This window comes from Primulina tabacum, chromosome 1 (genome assembly GCF_025594145.1).
Source record: "Primulina tabacum isolate GXHZ01 chromosome 1, ASM2559414v2, whole genome shotgun sequence".
NCBI lineage: Eukaryota > Viridiplantae > Streptophyta > Magnoliopsida > Lamiales > Gesneriaceae > Primulina > Primulina tabacum.
In genome coordinates this window covers 373,164-394,107 of record NC_134550.1, presented here as the reverse complement: position 1 = coordinate 394,107, position 20,944 = coordinate 373,164, and the positions used below count along the sequence as shown (strand labels likewise).

Sequence of the window (20,944 nt, the reverse complement as noted above, 5' to 3'; positions counted from 1 at the left end):
TCATGTCCGATGGGGGCGGTGGAGGAGGTGGTAGGTCTCCCTCCGGTCTACGCTCCTCCCTGTCCTCTCGGCGAGGCTCCTCCTCTCTGATGCGCTCTAAAATGCGTCTAGGGGGCATACTGTTCCAACATAACCCATACGTAACTAACATGCATAATTCCATAATTTATTTTAAATGAACACTGAAATACTGAAAATCTGGAAGCATGCTGACAAAATAATTCATGCTTTAACTAAAATGCTGAACAAAATGCTGAACTGAAAAACTTACAGACCGAAGACGTGGCTTCGTAAGCTTCTCGCGGTCAGTAGTAGTGAAACCCTATACAGAACCTCGCTCTGATACCAACTGTAAAAGGGCCTAAAACTCCTTTCTTGAAATTTGCGGAAAATTAAAAATTTTCTTTTTAAAAGAACTTAAATGGCCTCATTCATAAAATCACTGGTGAATCAAGTTCAATGTTTAAAATAATAGAAGTGGAAGAAAATAAAGTTTTGCCAACAATAACAATTTAAAAATTATCCAACGACTGATAAAAATTGTTTGCGGAATAAAATAACAACTGCTGCACTGAGGTCCTCGGGTGCCACTACTGCCGACCCAAGCTGGCTCACTGGTCCCCGCCCTCGGCCCTGGCCTCATCAGTACCTACAACAATCAAGTCTAGTGAGCCTAAAGACTCAGCATGCATATATCGCAGGTAACGAGTAAAAAATCTGAATTAAAATATGCATGGGATAAAATATCATGTCCTGAGGCATGCTGAAAATAATCTGTACTGAGTAATTATAATACGTGCATAACTGAACTGATAATCACAGTAAAAATGTTTGCTCCTTGGAGCCTGTACTGAAATAACTGATAAAATTTTATGTTGAGATTATGTTTTACGTCTGTGGCCACTGCACTAAGCTGAACTGATCGGTAACTGGCTACCGGGGAGGCTGAAACTGAACTGAGCTGGCCGGTCACTGGCGACCGGGTGGTACCATACTGAACTGATCGGTCACTGGCGACCGTATAAAATAACACTCCCACATAGTGAATGAACCACAAGCCATATTGCATAAATCTCAAAAATAATCATTTTCTATTTAATGCAAGTAAAATAATTAACTGGCGTAATGAAAATTTCTGTAATTTTACCAACTGGATTGGATTGGATCGTCCCCAGGCTCGCTGCAACCTAACTGTGCTATGAAAAATATGCAATAGCTTAAACATGACCAACTATGCAATTTACGTTCAAAAGATGCGACTATGATGCCTAATGACTTCGCATTTAATCATGACTCCGAGCCAACCTGAACCGTCACCGAACCGACGTATAGTCATGATTAAAATACGCTGAAAAATCATAAAATGATGCTCCTAAAATGATAGGGTCGAAATCTAGGTGGAATGGAGGCCAAAACACGAAACGCTCTTTCGAGAGTCAATTTGGCACATCGCACCGTAAATCCTCGTACGACCTAAAAAATAATCCGAATCACAAACAGTCAAAAACATGACCTTCCTTACTCAATGAGGCACTGTCCAGTCCAAGGCCATGGGCTAAAAGCCAACCAAGAACTCAAACGAGTCTTCTAAACGACACAGCAACTTGCTGTAATTTCCAGCAGCTGCGCAACTACAAGACTTGCGTTGGTTTCGTGACTATCGGCCATTAGGGGCGTGAACCACCGACCAGAGACTCTTACCAACATCCCAAGGAATTATTTGAACCATGGCTAAGGGCCCTAGGCCAGCCACAATCCGCATCACACCATAACTCAACCGAAGGATCCAACCGAGAGCCAACGTGCATGCGTGTGTAGTGTTTTGCTTAGATCGATGTCTTGCGTCGTTCCAGTGGCCATTTGATTGACCATGGCACGATCTAGACATATAGGGGCATGATATGAACCGTGGCTAAGGGCCATAGGCCAACCAAGATCCACATCAAGCAACCACAACCCGAAACCATATGCTGAACAAAGGAAGAAGCCGAATGGGGAAAGGGGCTGTATTTGTTGATTATTTAAAAACCGATGAGCCATGGACCAAGCCACCAAAAGGGCGACTTAGTCACATCTTAGACATGCTAGGGGAGTGATCCAACCATGGCTATAGGCCATTGGGGCAGCCAAGATCAGATCCTTCCTCCTTGACAACCAAACTGAATTTTCGAACTCAAAAAGGGACACAAATGGTGTTGCTGTCATTTCTTGCCTTCCAGCGAGCATGGGATGAAACTGATGGACAAATGTGGTCCTAATGCATCCTATTACATGTATATAAGTCGTCTTGGGACCCTGGAGTCGATCCAATACCTGAAACTCACAAACCAAAAGAAACCGTGAAGCTTGCCAAGGAAAATCGAAAATTCTGCATGTGTTGTTTCAAAATGTTTTGACATGTATCTCGGTTTTTGCTTGAATAAACATGATCATGTACTGAAAAATAAATGATAATATGACTTGATTGAGGTTTGAAAGAAATCTAGACATGCCTGGTTATCGTTTCGAAAGAAAACGAACGAAACGACGACGACGCGGCACGGAGGAGGTGGAGCGCTTCTCTTGTTCTTTCTAGTTCTCGATTTTTCTCCCTTTCTCCCTAGCTATTACTCACGTTTTTTTCTACTGAAAAGGGGTCTGATTTCGGTGGGGAGGGAGTGTGATGGAGTGGTTATGAGGGGTGAGGAGAATGGTGCAAGATATAAGGATCATATCAAGACCAAGTCTTCATGCATTTGAATTTTGAATTTTGAATTGCTATCAAATGATCTCTTGGGTGATTCTAGAGTATAGTGGCCGATTTTATCATGCCAAACAAGGGTTAGGATAGTGGTCTAGTATTAATTAATTAAGGTGGAAAAATAGCTAAAAGAATTAGCATGCTAATCAACCAAGAATGGGTCAAAGGTGAGTTGGCAAGTCCTAGTTTGTTCTTCTAGGGGTGTGGCCGAAAATGCATGATAAATGGTAGGGGGAAATTGATTATCTAGTAATTTAATAACCCTTAAAAGCTTTACTAATCCTTTAATTAATTTAGTGAACTAACCCCTTAATTAAGTAACTTAAATGAGCTCATTTCTTAATCACCTCCAATAATTAAATTAAAGTCCTCAACTAACTTAAATAATTCCTTAAACTTCATTTTAACTTAAATGAACTTACTTTCTAGCTAAATTAACTTCTGGAAATATTTCTCAAATCTTAAATTCTATCTCAAAACTCCAACTCCAGTCCGGCCTCACTGAAATAACTGAAATGCTAAAAAATCAAACTACTGAACTGAAATAATAAAATAAATAACTTCAAAGAAAATGCATTTAAAATAATCATGCAATGAAGTCAATTAAATTTAAAAATCTAGATTTATGCATGGCTTATACGTAGACTGATTTACGGGTTCTACAGTGTATATATGTGTGTGTGTGTATATATATATATATATATATATATTATAGTACGTGTCCAGCAAGTCAACTTGTGATTCAGGCTTTTATTGATTTTAATATAAAAAATCTTTATTTTAATAATATTTTACAATTTTACTCAATTACGGCATTATGTTTTATATGTATATCCATGCAAGCTGCATAGATAAAGTCCTTGAATATATAATAGGTACTATGAGGTCTGCCTTTCAACGTAAGATCATGAAATTCATTAGGAACTCTACCGTATATTCTAAACAGATTCTTAGTTGAATCAGCCGCCTAGAATAAGGAGAAAGGTCGTTTGAGTTAGAGACTAACATATGATGTAAACGACATGTTTCAGTAGCAAGGCATGAAGATATTCATTCATACAGATGAGTGATCATATGATGATATATTGAACATCCATCCCTCAGACTATCCAAGTGGTTCTCACTCATCGAGTGGAATAGTCGCGCTTATGGTTGTACATCATTAGTCCTTTGATCCGGGACAATGTAAAGCTTTACGTAATAGCATGCACTTTGATCCATTTACCGACTCCATTGAGGATCAACTGGTGGCGAGATTGGCTGTAGTTTCGAAATACGTATGAGCAAATCATTGTAGTCGGGGATTCACCGTTTGCCTATGGGTGAATATATCATATGTGATATGATGAGTTAATAGTGCAAGGAGCCTCTGGCCATAGCAAGAAATGTGCTTTAGGGAAATGTGTTTTCCCACTTGCACATACCATGCCACTGTTAGTATTCAAAGATAAATCACATCACTATCAAATTCATATGCAACTCTAAATATACCGATGATTGCAGATTCGATCGGGATATATGAGTTGAAGGAATCCTATTGCACGCTAACCATGACTTAAGGTTCTTGCAGGCACTATCAGTGATACCTAACGGATCATGGGGCGATGCTACTAGACGCTATTACCATGATCTAATGGGTGCAATCAGAAATGAGTTATGACGTTCTTGATCAAGGAATTGATGAAAAGAATGAGGCTAACTAGGGTAAGTCCGAATAAGAATAAATGTAATTCTGAATCACATGAAGATGTGAACTCACGGCTAACTATATCTCTGAACCATTGAGAGTCATACAAGTATCAGACTATGTGTTCCCGTTGAGAAAGTCAAAATTCAAGGAGTTGAATTTAGCGACTTATAATTTGATGGAGATCAAACATAAAGCTTATAAAGAAGTTAATGAGCTGATTTCATAGGATTGAATAAATGAAAATTAGTTTAATTTCTAATTAAAAAAAAGAGAGTGGAACTGTCTCTTATTGAAGGAGTTCACTAAACTAGTAGCCGCCCAATATGATAAATGAAAATTTTGATCTTTGCAATTTTTGTTTTTCATTGTATGAACAAGACTTGTATCATTGATATATCGGTGCTCTTAAATACTCGATCAGAGTTATAATGAGTTCATAATCATTTATTTAGTGAATCGAAAATTTACTGATTAAATCACTGTGCTAGTAGTGATGACTACTAACATTTACAAATTCTCAGAAATGTTCTAGAAAAGTCTAAAATTAAATTAATTAATGAGTTAATCACATAAATTAAATAATGTAATGGTTATTTAAGTAATATATTTATGTATGTATTAAAAGTGCATGTGTAAAAATAATATATATATATATATATATTATATGGTTATATAAAATATGCGTATATACGGTATTAATATATCATTTTTTTATATATCCAATTATACGAAAGCGGGATAAATTTTTCTTGCCCAGTTTTGGTACGGTTCCCGGTCAAATTAACTACGCGTGTCGTCCGTTTCTGTCTCCAACACAGCAGGAGTTTGTGCTGTCAAAAAACCACGCTTGTGTAGGGTTACAGCATTCAGTTTTCTCTTTTATACATATAAAGAGGAGAGGCGAGTATTTTGTCTCCTGCTCGATATTCAATAATCAGCTGACCTTCCATTTCGAGTCCTAACGGCCGTTTCAAGCTGTTCAATGGCGTTTCCAGCCTCCGAGTGCCGCTTCGATCCTGATTACCCGCGGACTGCTGCACCGTCTGCCAGAAAAATCAAGCCTCTGATGCTCCACGACGCGGTGTCGGTCTACGGACTTTCCTCGACGATTTAGCATTTTCTCACCAAGTTTTGTTAGGCAGCTGAGCAACAAGGCGCGACGAAACTATAGCAACATTGGTGTGACGCAGGTCGTGGCGGCTTCGTGGTCGAACGACCTGGGCGACTTGGGTTTCAAGCCCGCAGCTAAGGCTGTCAATGCTGCGGTTGTGGCCGCCTCCTCTTGAACCGGCGTTGACGAGGTGGTTGTGGCTGAAAATACTACTTTTGATCGGGAAAATGTACGGTCTGAGGTATCGCCTCCTTTCAAATACGCTTCCTTTTTGAATTCGGATGGTAGCGTCGCGATTCATGCCGGTATGGTTTTAATTAATTCAACACATTCTTTGATTTCGTTGTTTTCTTTACTTGACTTCTTTGTTATGAAATCTCATTTATGTGTTTCTTCTCGCATATTTTTATTTTCTTGAATATTGTGAAACATTTTTGGAAGAAAAACAATTATTTCGATACCTGATAATTTATAAGAAATTCTCGGTATATTGATTATTCAGGAAAAATGTATGTGGCATTGTAAGAACTCTCTTGCATTATTTGTTGAACGTCCAAATCCAAGATGGATTTCGTAGAATCGGCTTTGTTGATCACCGTGGATTGTGCTTTATTTTTATGTTTACATTAATTTGTCCAGGTGAAAGATTGGGTCGTGGTATTGTTACTGACGCAATTACTACCCAGTAGTTAATACACATGCCTATTTCTTCAAGAAATTATGTTAGGACGTCGAGAGCCAGGTTTCATTGTTGTTTTTCACCTGAAAATTTTGATCTTGAGAATTGTATTCTTATATGTGTGTTTCATTTTGTCATAGGTACAAGCCTGAAATTGTTGATATCATAGTCGGCCGTGTTATTGAGTTATTTTTTTCCTTTTGTGTCGTTCTTGATGGCCAGATTATTTAAACACAATTTTAATGAGTATTGTTGATATTTTATAAGACATGTATAGACATTAACAGTGTATATTGTCTTCCATATCTTGTTTCTTTACGATATGAATATGTTGTTTTATGTAAACTCTTAATGAGATCCATCAAGTGATGCATATTTTTTTCGTTAATATGCTTTTTTTAAGAGAACCCCAAGTGATGGGGGACTAAGGAGACTTATCTATAAAAATGAAGCATAACTACACCGAGGGAGATCAAGCCTAACTGAAAAGCTTTTGTTCTTTTTAATTTAAGGTTGCACCAAAGTGCTGGAGATTGGAGATCAACTTTAGCCAGGATGCAGTGGCGATGCTTTCTTCAATGAACCTGCCGGATGGCATCCAGGTACTTTTGGTCCTCGTGGTTTTAAATATTGTGAACAATATGCGAGGAGTGATGAAAGGACTAAGATATTGATGGTTGAGGTTGTTTTTTTTTTTTTTTTTTGCTGTTGTGTCATCTTTTTGCTGCATTGTTAGGAGCCATCATTCACTTCTGAATATAGTTGGCTAAACAAGATTCCTGTTGAGGTTATCAGGCGCTATCCATTTGCAATTTCTACTCGTAATTTGTTTCAATCCACCAACTGCAGCTTGTTGGCCCTCATTCATGCTTACTTCTCTGCTCGTTTTTTATTTCATGCATTTGGCTTTTAGAGACAAAGAACTGCAGCTGATGAACTCAATATGCGTAGTGTTTTTTAAGAGAATGATGTTCTCTGTGTAAGCTCCTTGAATATTTTTATGCGCGTACCAGCTAATCTCAAATTTTTATTTTTATGTTGTTTAGTATTCTTGAAAGTTAATTCTGGCAAAACCCACTATATTTAGCAATCAAGGATGATACTTATTTTCAGTTTGACATTATATACTGCCTCTTAAGTTTCTAACTGGTTTCAGCCTGAAATTCGTGGCTTCCAGCATGACGGCTGCCTACACTTACAAGCCAAAAGCCAAAAGTATGGAAAGGTATGTATATAATATTTGTTCGATATGTGAGCAGCAGTGGTATGATGTATAACTATTTTCCGAAAACTAAGATCTAACGGCATAATTGATATTCCATTTTATCCCTTTTCACCTTTATAATGATCTAAAAAAGTTGTTACAGCTATGACACCAGCGAAGTTTTCCATTGATACCATAGAATGCTTGATGAGTCTTTTATCCAAAAGTAGCGAATATTTCCATTGATTCCATAGAACGCTTGATGAATCATTTATCCAAAAGTTTCTTAAACTTGTTCATCACATTATCTGTGAAGATTTACGTTGGTACAGTGTCAGAGATTGCTTGATAAATGTTCTTATACACCTAGGTTTTCTTAAATGAAAGTTAATAATGATAATGGATCACTCATTTTGTGATCAAATCGGTGAAATCCAGTGTCTAGGAATCCCATCAGCTTCATCACCAAAAATACAATTATATATAGGTAATCAATAATAATCATTTTACCAAATTATATTACGTTGAAAAATTCATTTATCACCACATTAATTTTGACATATTTACATGAAAATGATCAGTATGAGAAGCAACAGGCCAAAGGGCCCAGATAACAAGCACATGCACAAAGTGCAGGAGGAGATTGCCACACCCGTGGCGGTGGGAGCCGGTGGCTACACATTCCACGAGCATCACCAGAAGAAGGAAGCTAAACATGACCAAGAAAAGGCTGAGGGAAAGCACCACCACCACCACCATTAGTTATTTGCCCTCCCACAAATTTTATATACCGTTATATTATTTTGGTCCTTACATTTCGTCACAGTCCATTCCATCCTACCCTAAATAAAAATTGTGCGTGTGGGTCTCTATTGTTGTGTATGTGTATTTATAGAGAAAAATGGTTTTTTGGTCACCTAATTTTTTCATTATGTGATTTTTTTTTGGTCCTTGTATTTTTTTTTATTTTTGGCAATTTTATTTTTTTTAGAAGCATGACAATATATGATTTTTTTATATAAAAAATTCAATTTTTTTATTTTCAAAAGCATCCACGGTAAAATGTCAAAAATAAAACTAAATGCCAGTGATTCAATTTTTCTATGACCTTGACGAATTTATATAATATTGATCAGTATTTATTAAATTCAACAAAATAAAATATACATATGTATCTATTACCAAATATTAAATAAGATGAGAAGACGAGTACATAAAAACTCTTTCAATAAAAAAAATATGATACCGAAAATATCATAAATCCGAGCTTTTACTCAAATGACAAATAATCAAATAGATACAATGAATATTTACACTTGTTATGTTGTATATATTTTGTCGTTAGCATGTATTTTTTGGTGTTACGATGATAACATTTCAATAAAAATTATTAAAATTTAAAAATATTTAAGTTAAAGACTAAAATAATAAATTAATCAATAATAAAATAAAAAATAAAACAAAAAATAAAAAATGTATAGATTATGATATTGAAAATGTAATTTTCCACGTAATGAGAAGACTAGACTTGATCATAATATGCGTTGAAATTTATATTAGCAAAGCAGACAATAATATTTTGGTGTAGTCACTATTACCATTTACTAACTTAGACAGATTTAAGATTTATAATTAACTCTTTCGAATTATGATGATATATAGCGAGCCACTTTAGGTTTAGGTTGAGGTGTAAAAATTTATCATGTAATTAAACGTGACACCCTTACAACCACTACTATGATTTAAATATTGATACTCTATTTTTGAATTTATAATAACATATTTATGGAGTGGATCCCTCCTTAGATTTTAAGATGATCAAATACTTATGCCCAATTTGAGACATGTTATTAAACTTCTCTCATCTGAGCATCAACTCAATTTTTTTTAATTATTTTCACTTTTATAAATTCTTTGTTTTTCCATATTTTTTATTTTGTTAAGCACAATGCCAACTTGAAATACTAATTGTATGACTACGAATATGAAAGAAAATAAAAAATTATTGTATTCATAATATTTATAGCTTTTAAAATAAAATTATTAAATAAAACTACAGAAATATGAACAGTTAGTCTAGAGAATATAAATGCTCATATGTTGGACTACAAACCTGGGTAAGACACCTCAAGAATTGAGGTGCCCCTGCCTAGTATAATAATAATATGAGAATTTTAATATAATGAAATATAGAGTCTTAGTGGGACAAAGACTATATAAGTCCTCCTTGTGAGAGAGAGACTCGTGATGAGATAAGGAGTTGCGCTCTATATATATGTCATGAGGGGTCATAAAACGAACCGAAACTATTGCACACTAAATACACAACAAGGCACTCCCTCCTCTCCACAAAAGCTCTCAGCCAAACCTAGAAAATTTGTGAAAAATTTTCGGCCCTTTGTTTTTCTTCCACCGCCGCTGCACCTTCTCCGGATTTTGGAAATTCGGAGGCTATAGTCTCAACGCTTTCTAGTGCAATCCAAACGAGGAAAATAGTTCTGATCGCGGACCCAAATAGACGATCAAAGGCAAGTTCCGTTCGTATGGATTTACAAGAAGGACCATCTCCACTTTAAACTCGGAATAGTTTGGAGTCCAAGTGTAATATACACACATGTATAAAATTCATACATCCTATGAATGTTTTAAACATACAACGCACAACAACCGTTTCGAGTGTCAAAATAAAATTTTAAACTTCGTTGTGTCTTGGGTGCGAGAAAATGATGTCCTAACAATATAATATATATTTCTTAATGAGAAATTTTTTTAATGTTGCTTCAGAGGTGTGTGCAAGAAGAGGTGCAGCTCCTGTTGGATCTCGGTTTTCTCGTGCCCAAACGCAGCGGAAGTTTTAAAATTTTTATTTTATTTTGACAATCAAAATATATTTGTTTGAGCAATCATATGATTTTTAATAAATAAACATACATAGGATGTTTATTAATATACCTTTATTGAACAATTTTCACTTTGCTCCAACTACGCCGGTATAAGCGAACGTAGCTCTTGATGAATCCCTACGAATTTTTTCATGGACTCCTTTCTTTATTCTTCTAATCAGGTCCACGACTAGATGATTTGTTTCTCTTCCAAATAGCACTAGAATATTTGGAAGAAGTTTTGAAGTTGGAGATCAAAATCTGAGAGACGGCTCAAAAACCCTTTTGCAAGGAGGGTGGCTGAATTTTGTGACTATCGGGAGAGGGAATTTTCGAGTTTCTCAAATGGTGGTCGCTAGGTTATGGCTTGATCACTCTTATTTATAATTAAGCCAAGACCTAATACAAATAATTAACATTAATGAGCTTGATTAATTAATTGGGATAGTCCAACTAGTTTAATTAACTAGCCCAATTAATTAATCAAAGTCCATTAAGAACTTTAATTATTTAGTATGTTGGACTTGTACTCCTACAATCCCATTAAACATACTTCCCACTATATTTAATTTAATATTTAATAAACTCAACCTTTGAGCTTAATAAATTAAATTCTCAAATTTTATAAATTCAACTTCTTGAATTTATTCTCTCCAAATTTCATAAATTCAACTTCTTGAATTTACTATCTCATAAATTCAACTCCTTGAATTTACTATATCATAATATAAATTCAACTCCTTGAATTTATTCTCTCAACGGGAACAAATGATCCAGTACTTGTGTGACCCTCAATGGTTCAGGGATACAGCTAGCCGTGGGTTCACAACTCCTTGTGATTCAGGACATAATCCTTTATTCGGGCTTACCCTTAGTTACCCTCATTCTTTACTTCAACACCTTGATCAAGAATGTCAGAACACATTTCTGATTGCACCCATCGGATCATGGTAAGAGCGTCTAGTAGCATCGCCCCATGATCCCCTAGGTATCACTGATAGTGCCTACAAGAACCAGTCGATTATGATTAACGTACAGTACGGTCCCTTCATATCATATATCCCGATCGAATCTGCAACCATTGGTTCATCGAGGGTTGCATATTAATTCGATAACTATGTGACACATATAATAGTGGCATCGCGTGTACTATTGGAGAACTCATTCTCCAACGTACATCTCATACTCTGGCCAGAGATTCCATGCACTATTATTACATCAGATCACATAGGATATCCACACCCGTAGGTGAGCGGTGAATCCCCGACTACAATGCACTGGCTCCTATATGTGTCGCAACTGTATCCAACCTCGCCACCTGATGACTCTCCTGGAGCCGGTAAACGAGTCAAAGCACAGCCCTAGTATATAGAGCCTCAGTGTTGTCCCGGGTCGTAAGGACTAATGGTATACAATCATAACCACGGACTTATCCTCTGATAACTACTTGGAAAGTCCGAGGGAGGGTTGTTCGGTATAATCATCATATGACTACTCATCTGCATGTTTGGACATCTATATGCTCTTACCAAGAAACGCAGTACACAACATCACATATGTTAGTCTCGAGCTCAAGCGACCTTTATCCATGTTTTAGCCTGCTGAATCGACTAGGAACGAATTTAGATCATATAGTGTTTACAAACGAGTTTCAACATCGAATTACGATTCATTTGTATTAAAGTATAATCAAGATCTTTATCTATGTTTGATAACATGGCTATACAGATAAAGAAATAACAAACCATGAAATAATGAATTATATTAAAATAAAGATTGTTAATTACAGCTGAGTCAATAAAATCCCTAGCCAACAATTGACTTGCAGGGCATCTACTCTAACAGCTCCATTGTCAGCTTCGTGGAAGGTTGAGAGGTTATTTGCTAATGGGTCCGGAGATAGTGGCGGAGCCTAGAAATATGACTCCGTCCGGGCTAAAATTTTAAACTATATAATTCTTAAATATATTAAATTGATCTACCCGGACTAATATTATATTATTCCAAAATTATATAAAATTTAGATATAATTTTTTTTAAAAAAAATTGGGTCAACCCTTTAGCCCGGGGACAGGAGCCTTTGGCTCCGCCCCTGGGACTCGGAGAAAATACTTAAAGAAGCCGTTGGTACTTAGAATACATTCACTTATTGCAAATGTGATTCATGATCATAAGACGGTGAATTCATCAGGGAACGATCTTTTGTCAAAAATGGTGTCGGATAGAGAACTTACTCTCAGGCCATCCTGACGCAGAAAATGAGCTGGTTAGGGAGGTAGAATTTGTTAACCAAGATGAAGAATCATCGAAATACGAATCCCTGAAAAAACTGGGGCTTCTCCCGCCAGTTGCGTGGGACTCTCCAAGCATGCAATCGCTAATGATCTGTTGCTGGATGGCACTCAAATCCTTACTGGAGATAGAGTGACCTATTTCCCTTACGGTGTGGGGAGGACAGAGAATCTGTGGGGGGAGGATAGGCTCGACTTTACGCCGGAAAGTTGGATTTCTGAAATGGAAGAAGTTGAGAGTTGGGGCGCTGAAGAATATCAGTCCTTACAAATATCCGGTCTTCAGGCAGGCCCCCGGCAGGGAAATGGCATTCGTTCAAATAAAACATGTTGTCGCTTCAATACTTGAACGGTTCAGAAACAAACCAGCGAGCATTTTCACGCCGGTCTTCGTGCATGACCGGAGGAATTAACGTTTTTGTCTGCAGAAGACAATAACGTACAGTATACATGGACGAAGAACTTTAAAGTCCCGAGCAATTTGATGGTTCTGGTTTGAATTTTAATTAGCTAGTTGGCATCGAGCTGCGTTTGGGCTGTGTGTCTGGTGTCCCTGCATGGGCCCCTGAGGAAATAGATCGAGTGGAGTCGTGAAAATTAATGCTGTGATTATCTTGTCAATTAAATAATCAATGGAAGCATGTGGTGCCGTGCGACTGGCCAAACTAAGTCCATCTTTTGTTACACGGGATGCATGTATGCAGTAGATTATTTAGCAACGGGCAATAATATCTGAAAACGTATTATTTTTTTATTAAAATATTACAGTCTACGTACCATATAAGATCGTTTTTCCCAAAAATTGAAGTGCATCGCATTATTTGTGAGGTGTGCCAATTATTGTTGTTTATTCGGATAGTAATACTCTTGTGAGATGATCTCACGAATATTTATTTGTGAGACGGATCAACCCTACCGATATTCACAATAAAAAATAATATTCTTATCATAAAAAGTAATACTTTTTCATGGATGACCCAAATAAGAGATTCGTCTCGCAAAATACGACCCGTGACACCGTCTCACACAAATTTTTGCCTTATTTGGACATACGAACGAAAAGGAATTCAAATTATTTTGATTATTTTTTTTTGAATCTTTTCTTTAATCCCTACACTGAGTGTTAATTAGGCTCCACAAATGGTCAGGTTTATGTCTTCAAACGGAGTAGTGTTTCGTAATGTAAGCAAGAAAAAGCAATAAAACATTATTGATTTTATTTACACTAACAACAATATTCAATAAAAGATTATATAAACATATATAACGAGGGAAGCTATTACTCCGTTATTGTGATATCAAAGTTTAAAATAATCATCATATTTAAATCATACAATAACAAAAAAAAGAAGTCATTTCTGTCTTTAGCTTCAAGAGAAAGTGTCAACTCTTTCATTAAGTGACAGAGAGTTCAAGATGTTTGAGAGGAAGCAACACCGATTTAGTTTGCTACTCTACTGTGAAAATTTAAACTCAGCCCAGCTAAAGTTACACAGTAAAAATAAAACTTTTCATTCTTCTCTAAGCTACAGATAACATAAAACTGGTTAAATGACGAAGAAATTAAGCATGCTATTTCTGAGCTTACAAGTCTCACTGAATTTTTTAGCCTTCCTGTCCATGAGGCTTTTACAAGGATAAGCTACCAAATTGCTCGTTCCACTTCTCATACGTATCGAGTTCATTCAATGAGACCGAAGGCCTCACTTCTTGTAATGCTTTCTCGAAGTCCTGGACAAGTTAAAATTTGCATTAACCAAGTGTTTGATAAAGTAGATTAACCACTTAGAATGACAAATCCGAATTCTATCACATTGAGGAATACCAGGAGATTTACTGGTCTCATATCCTCTTTTTTAAGATTCGTAATTTCAATACCCTGTTTGAGAGCCTCTCTAAGAGGACCCATGGAGGCATCTTTCACCAAATTCTTCATGTCTGATCCCGAGTACCCTAATAAAAAAAAAATAAAGCTTATGAAGGGATTAAGGCAAGAAACAACAGCTTTTGTACGGTCTAGGGGTGCTAATTGTTTAGCAATCAATTCTGTAAAGAAGATACCTTCCGTTAATTTACAGATAGTATCAATTTCCTCCTTCGACAGATTAAACAATTTATCATTCTCCAACAGGTTTTTTATGATCCAAGCCCTTGCTTCTGCGTATCAGACAAATATTATAAGATGTAGCTAGGAGAACATTCTGTGGATGGTTCTAATTCGGACCTGTGGTGGGAAGTGGAATATAGAGTCTTTTCATGAGGCGCCTCCTTGCAGCTTCATCAAGTTCTTGAGGTCTATTAGTTGCACCTATTTTGGTTTTTGAAAACAAAAAATTGTCAAGCAACAAGCAGAAGTTTTACATTAGTGCAGAATCGGGGAATCATTGATTTTATGAGAGGGATCTGAAGAATTTCGGTGATATTATGATTCAGCAACTAAGATTGCTTCTGCCTTAAACATATTCCAATAGCCTTGCAGATAATTTGTTCCGGATCACCTATTAAAAGTATTTGCTCGTTCCCGCTGTCAAAGCCTTCCATTTCAATCAAGAATTGTGTCTTCAGACGCCTACTGGATTCATGTTCGCCTTCTGACTTGCGCTGCAACAAACACATGGATGCTATAATTATTTCTTAATTTGCATGTGACAATGGCATGATTGCAAAAGAATAAGCAGAAGACAAGCACTACAACATAATAATGATAAGAAGTCTCCTTTTATGGTAGATGAAGACAGTTATTAATTAATTTTCAATGATTCATACATTTGATGTCTCCTACTGGCCTAGGAACACCTAGATAACATTTAATAAGACTACACTCGAAGTAAATCGCCACCGCGATTTACTTCGAATAACTAACATTTTCATTCTGCAGAAGAAGAACTTGAGAAAGCAAACAATGACCAGAGCAAAGTGATTCAGAATCTTGGGACATGGTTTGCAATTGATAAAAAGAAGATTATGTTGATAAAATAATCAACATTTCACCTGAGATAGAAGAGAGTCTATTTCATCCACAAATATTACAGCAGGCTGACGACAGCTAGCAACACCAAAAAGTGCCCTTACAAGCTTTTCTCCCTCGCCTATCTGCAATTGATGATGGAAAATTGGTCAATTGACTTCGTCAACTTCACACAGGAACATGTGCACAAAAGCAATAACAACTAGATTTTCATATTGGTCTCAGCTATGTGTCTCTGCAGCAAGTAGAATAAATGGAAAAGGATTCCTATCTTGCCCTTAGTCTTGATTGATCTGGTTGTATATTGGAAAGTGTGGTAATAGCTGTATATCAGTTCACTGGAATGAATATTAGGAGATTCTTTTACAATATAGGAACAGTTGATGCTTATGGCTTTGATTAAGACCAAAAATAAATATCCAGACTTTCATGGACGATAAATTTTCTTGCATCAGATCATAATTTAGGTTTTTTGGCAGAGATACATACCCATTTGCTAGTCAACGAACTGGCTGATATGTAAAAAAACGTTGCTCTAGCCTCTCCAGCTATGGCTTTTCCTATCATAGTTTTACCAGTTCCCTTCAGCAAGAACAAACAGAGATAAAGAGCGAGTCTGTTGATTTATCTCTTAAATTGATTACAATTACTTACAGGAGGTCCAAATAGAAGAAGACCGCGGCCTGGAGAACGGCAGCCCTTAAAAATGTCAGGGCGCAGCAAAGGCCATATAACCATCTCGGTGACACATTTTTTCGCATGATCCAATCCAGCTACAGTATGAGAAAATCAAGGAAAAAGATCCAGATCAGCAAAAGAATACACTCGACATTTGAAGAAGTCAGAAGCCTGTATTTGCATACCAATATCACTCCAGCGAACATTGGGATCCCTGTCCATTACTTCATTGCTCACGTGCTCGATAAGCCGTGGTTCTAAATTTCTCAACTTTTCAGGAAGCTCGCCATCAGAGCCACAGAGTAATTCCAAACTACAAAAACATGGAAGTATAAAACATTGCTCGTGGAGTACAGAACGTTATTCTTCCTGTTTTCACCACTGCTGGAAAGGGGAAGGGCAAGCACGCTAAGTATTCCCAAATAAATAGATATAGCGAGCTTTGACATCTAGAAAGGCAAATGAGGTTATTGAGTCAGATGAGTTATACCATCTTTTTGTTGAGTCGTCTATTGCATCTTCACCCCTCACAGCAGCACGAGAAGTCACGTTGCCTATACTATTGCCATTGGATTTGACAGGAGGAATAAAATTACTCCTGATTCCACGACGAGAAATACCATAACATCTGATTCCATTACTCTTGTAACTTCCAGCATCAATTTGCGGTGATACAGGAGCACTTGGCGAATCATTTAAGCCTCGCTTTTGCTTAGCATCCATTTCCTGGGGGCATGATGCAGATCCATCACATTGATTTATAATAAATAACAAGGCTTTCCTAGTTTAAATAATTTAAGATTAATTTGTGATGCTTCTAATTTGACTGAAAACATTGAGCATTACAAGAAATAAATGTCTCCATTATAAAAACAAAATGATGTTGATGCAAGTTGATGTGAAGTCATTGAAGAAATTTCTTTCTGCTTTTCCTTGTAAAGATCATATTTCATCCTTTAAGTCCTATGTTTCTCCAAGTCAATACAAAAGGTTTCCAGAAAATTCTGATGCTATAACACAGTTCTTTTCCCAACATTCTTGGCACTGGTCTTGCAGGTAAATCCAGTGTATAATGGCTGCGAAAATCAACAAGAAATTTGGAATAACATGAATTGTAATCACCTTCTCAAAATGTAGAGCCTGTATTAGTAAAGCAAAGACAGCATATTATTTAAGGTGTCAAATTCACAGTAATTACAAAAGAGCAAACTCCGAAGTAAAGATTGCGAGATTTTTTTCGGAAACAAAATACTTACAAGTTTTGCTCTAGCAGTAACAAACCCATTGCTAGAGCCATCAGCCTCAGCTTCTTCACTGCATGATGGAGATTTTAAATTTTCAGTTCTAGGACTGATGGGTTCCTTGTGTAACCTTTTAGTTCCAAAATTAAATCCACGAGCTCTTTCGTCCTCTTCCTCTTTAGCAAAGTTAGGCGCCAAATAATTTTTGGGGGAGCTCTGACTTTGATAACTTTTTCGGATGATAACACAATCCTCAGACCTGTCACCTTTAATTAAATTTCCATGATTTTCTCTGTAGCCATTCCCATACAAGGATGTCAGTTTTCTCTGCACAAAAGTCTTCGTGGTCTTTAAATTTTCTTGGTTGTCAAATGGATTTCGCTGGAAAAGATGGTAAACTTCATGGGTTATAGATAATAGCAACACCACAAAACATTTGCTCAAGCAAAAGCGAATTAAAAGAAAATGGCTCAACACAAGTTGGAGTTCAAGTTGGGAAATAATTGTTAGACTAGATGCTCATCAAGCAAACTTATGATTGGGTGATTTATAATGCTATTTTGTAAAACATTTTTTATTCAGTAATTGATCATTTTGTTTTGGCAAGTATATTTGTATGTTCATTCTTTTGATAGATAAACACCGTAAGATTATTGTAGCCCATGTGAAACGTTGTTGCAGAATGGGTTGACAATTATAAAACGCTTTCCTTGGAGATTATTATCTATAAATATATTCACGGTTGATAAGCCGTCTAATAATAAGTGTATTACTAGCATGCTAAAGACCAGTACATGGTAATTAAAAACGTGCCCCTGGCTGCGCTTAGGCGACAAGCAAGCCAGGCACACCCGTTGCGCATGGGTTATTACCCGGGTGTAGCACTTGAAACAAGGGCGCTTAAAGAGGCATCCGATATGCGCAGAAGCGCGCGCTTTAAAAAAGTGGGCTGATATCTTGTAGTTAAATAAAAATTAGCTCAAACTCAATCAATTTTGAAGCTCAATTAGTAAATATCATGGCTATTTAATGATACAAAACCCTATTGTCGCTCATTTATGCAAAAAATTTTATCAAAAAGTTCAAAAGTCCTTTGTGCAAACTTTTACTGTCATCTCCCTCCTATGATGATGATGATGATTATATAGTCGAGGAAGATGAAGAAGAATTTGATGATTTAGATAATGTTGTAATCTTCTATTCAAACTTTTACTTTAATTTCTTCTGCACTTGTGACTCACCGCGGTTTGAAAGATGATGATATAGTTGAGGAAGATGAAGAAGAATTTGATGATTTAGATATTTGAAATTTTTTCTCAATATATTATGAATTGACTTACTAATGAATTTTAGATGATTAAGTTTTTTTTTGTTATGATTTATGCTAAATTATCTATTAATGAATTTTTATATAACGTTTATTATCTTTATGAAAAATATTTAATTATGTAATATTATAGATTTATAGTATAATCATTTTATATATATTGAATTTTAAAAGCTATGCCGAATGCACTTTAATTCAATAAAGCATACTTTTCGCCTTGCACCTCAGGCTCCTGGGTACCCTAACGTTTTAGTACGCCTTGCACCCTAAATAACTATGAACCAATATTCATATTTCATGGTGCGTCATTGATGCATTTCATTAGACAAATATACGAACATTCACACACTCAATAGATCCCTATAGCATGAATTCACAGAATGTCCCTCATTCTAAATTCTTTAAGCAGTACTTACAAATGCTATATATCGGTTTGACCTTGTTTTTGAGTTGATGCCAAATATTATGTCTTATTCCTCAAATGTTTATCTAATGCCATAGGTTTGTGGTAGATTGTTTTGGGTGGTGAACTTTATTTTGGCGGATCTTGTGTAGCATCAAAGTCTATCGTTGTGGCCACATTAAGACAAGCCCTCTGAACCATCCACGATAGACCTCTCGAGTTATATTTCTACTAGTATATATTTCTACGTATGGATAATTTGTATGAGTCGAAACAAATGAATTGAAAATTTTATTCTGCTAAGTTTTAGTTCTGCTCTAGGGGAACGCTGACAATAATAAGATAGGTACAGAAGGAAGGTATATATGATTAGTAAAACATACCAATCCTTCTGTAGGACTTTGACATGACTGCTGTAAAAGAGCATGGAAATACTTGGACTGCTTGACTTTCTCTATGTCAATATCACAACTCTTTCTGAATATGTGGTCTGGACTTTTTCCAGCCTGTACAAATGCTTGACTGATATATGCAAGATGCATATCAACATCATTTATCAGTATGGAACAAAGATTATAAATCGAAGCCAGATAGGCACGACTAAGAAAGAATGTATTAATGCCTGTAGATAATGAATAAACATCGCAGTGCAAAGTAATATTGCCAGAGAGGACAACGAAGTGCTATTAGCAAGTGGAAAAGTACATACTACTAAATCTTTCCAAGCATTCACTTCGTGTTTTCCTTCAGATCGAAACATTTTATAGTCGTTTATTACCCAAATTAGCATTGTAAAATGCAAAACCACAAAAACCGATTAACGAAACTGCAAAAAAATTGAACGATCAAAATTCAAATAAATGGAAATCCATTTACAGCTCAATAGATATCCAGGAACACACACCCACTAATCAAATTTAAATCCACAATAACAATAGGACTTCAAAATTCTTTAAACAAGCTTATAATTCCTAAAAATTACGTTAATTTGGCAAGCATATTTTGTACCTATCAGAATCAGGGATGAGGGATCGCCGAGCCAACCCAAGTTTAGAAGCGGCTTCACGGAGAATGGGGCGAATAAAGGCCTCGTCTACAGGGGAATGTGTACGAGAATCAAGGAATCCGATAAGCCCGAGAGCTAGCACTTGCGCGGACCAGAAATCACCCTTCTCGAAAGCCGCATCGGCGCCGAATAGCAGCGATTGGAGCCGCTTGAGGTTTTCATCTACTTCTTTTCTCCAGCAAGTCGTCGAATCGCCATCGGGTTTCACCTTCGGTTTCGCGATTTCAGCAGGAAGCTCCTTTCCCGCCATTTTCAACCACCGTTTCACGCAGATAGAGTTGCAAAGACAGCACTTGGGTATACTCAGGCAATCTTTCAGCTCAAATGGGCTCGGCCCAGTATTATTATTAAGATAAGGCCCAATTTTATTTTTATTTTTCACCTATATACATCTACAATTTTTTTTATAATTATCAACAGAATAAATTGCTATTTGAATCGTATGTTAGTTGAAATTACAAAAATAAAAACAAAAATACAATATTGATATTATATAAGAGCAAAGTCGGAATAAAAATTTGATAACTATTTTTGTCACCTATTCTATCTTTCTTTCAAGAAACAAATGGTTATACCAAATCTGCCATTCCTATTTTGGTTTCAAAATTGTCAGGAACTAGTTTTTATTCAGTTGATTTAAATTATTGCAGACAGAAACTTAATA

General features: G+C 36.3%; 2 protein-coding genes across 10 annotated transcripts; one reads left to right on the top strand and one right to left on the bottom strand.

The window, feature by feature from the left end:
- Positions 1–5,337: 5,337 nt before the first annotated feature.
- LOC142536722 (uncharacterized) lies at positions 5,338–8,379 on the top strand. 8 transcript variants are annotated; one of them, XM_075642461.1, is made up of 6 exons: positions 5,338–6,283; positions 6,733–6,822; positions 6,957–7,007; positions 7,134–7,199; positions 7,377–7,445; positions 8,006–8,378. In XM_075642461.1, exons 4-6 carry the CDS (start codon positions 7,153–7,155, stop codon positions 8,184–8,186), a joined length of 297 nt encoding a protein of 98 aa, XP_075498576.1. In that variant the 5' UTR covers positions 5,338–6,283; positions 6,733–6,822; positions 6,957–7,007; positions 7,134–7,152; the 3' UTR covers positions 8,187–8,378. The 8 variants fall into 8 exon arrangements, with proteins under 8 accessions (XP_075498576.1, XP_075498484.1, XP_075498246.1 ...); XM_075642369.1 differs by lacking the exon at positions 6,957–7,007; XM_075642131.1 differs by having other exon boundaries at positions 5,338–5,846; positions 6,181–6,283; positions 6,733–7,199; positions 8,006–8,377.
- Positions 8,380–14,011: 5,632 nt separating this feature from the next.
- Positions 14,012–20,579, bottom strand: LOC142535208 (ATPase family AAA domain-containing protein FIGL1). Of its 2 annotated transcripts, none has more exons than XM_075641816.1 (13): positions 20,223–20,579; positions 19,598–19,736; positions 17,500–17,865; positions 16,734–16,969; positions 16,429–16,556; positions 16,220–16,338; positions 16,055–16,147; positions 15,589–15,690; positions 15,096–15,198; positions 14,822–14,905; positions 14,659–14,754; positions 14,423–14,550; positions 14,012–14,328 (listed from the first exon to the last, which is right to left on the bottom strand). In XM_075641816.1, the coding sequence occupies exons 1-13, from the start codon at positions 20,528–20,530 to the stop codon at positions 14,227–14,229; spliced, it is 2,004 nt and encodes a 667-aa protein (XP_075497931.1). In that variant the 5' UTR covers positions 20,531–20,579; the 3' UTR covers positions 14,012–14,226. The 2 variants fall into 2 exon arrangements, with proteins under 2 accessions (XP_075497931.1, XP_075498030.1); XM_075641915.1 differs by having other exon boundaries at positions 14,476–14,550.
- Positions 20,580–20,944: the final 365 nt, after the last annotated feature.

What these genes read in the sequence shown, in the direction of transcription:
- LOC142536722 (XM_075642281.1), top strand. Translation starts at nt 7,087, where the DNA reads ATGCTTACTTCTCTGCTCGTTTTTTATTTCATGCATTTGGCTTTTAGA. An exon ending in AAGAGAATGATGTTCTCTGT is followed by an intron (nt 7,200 to 7,376) that starts GTAAGCTCCTTG and finishes AACTGGTTTCAG; the next exon opens with CCTGAAATTCGTGGCTTCCA. An exon ending in AAAGCCAAAAGTATGGAAAG is followed by an intron (nt 7,446 to 8,005) that starts GTATGTATATAA and finishes GAAAATGATCAG; the next exon opens with TATGAGAAGCAACAGGCCAA.
- LOC142535208 (XM_075641816.1), bottom strand. Translation starts at nt 20,530, where the DNA reads ATGGCGGGAAAGGAGCTTCCTGCTGAAATCGCGAAACCGAAGGTGAAA. An exon ending in TTACTGCTAGAGCAAAACTT is followed by an intron (nt 16,970 to 17,499) that starts GTAAGTATTTTG and finishes TCATGCCCCCAG; the next exon opens with GAAATGGATGCTAAGCAAAA. An exon ending in GTTCGTTGACTAGCAAATGG is followed by an intron (nt 15,691 to 16,054) that starts GTATGTATCTCT and finishes CATCAATTGCAG; the next exon opens with ATAGGCGAGGGAGAAAAGCT.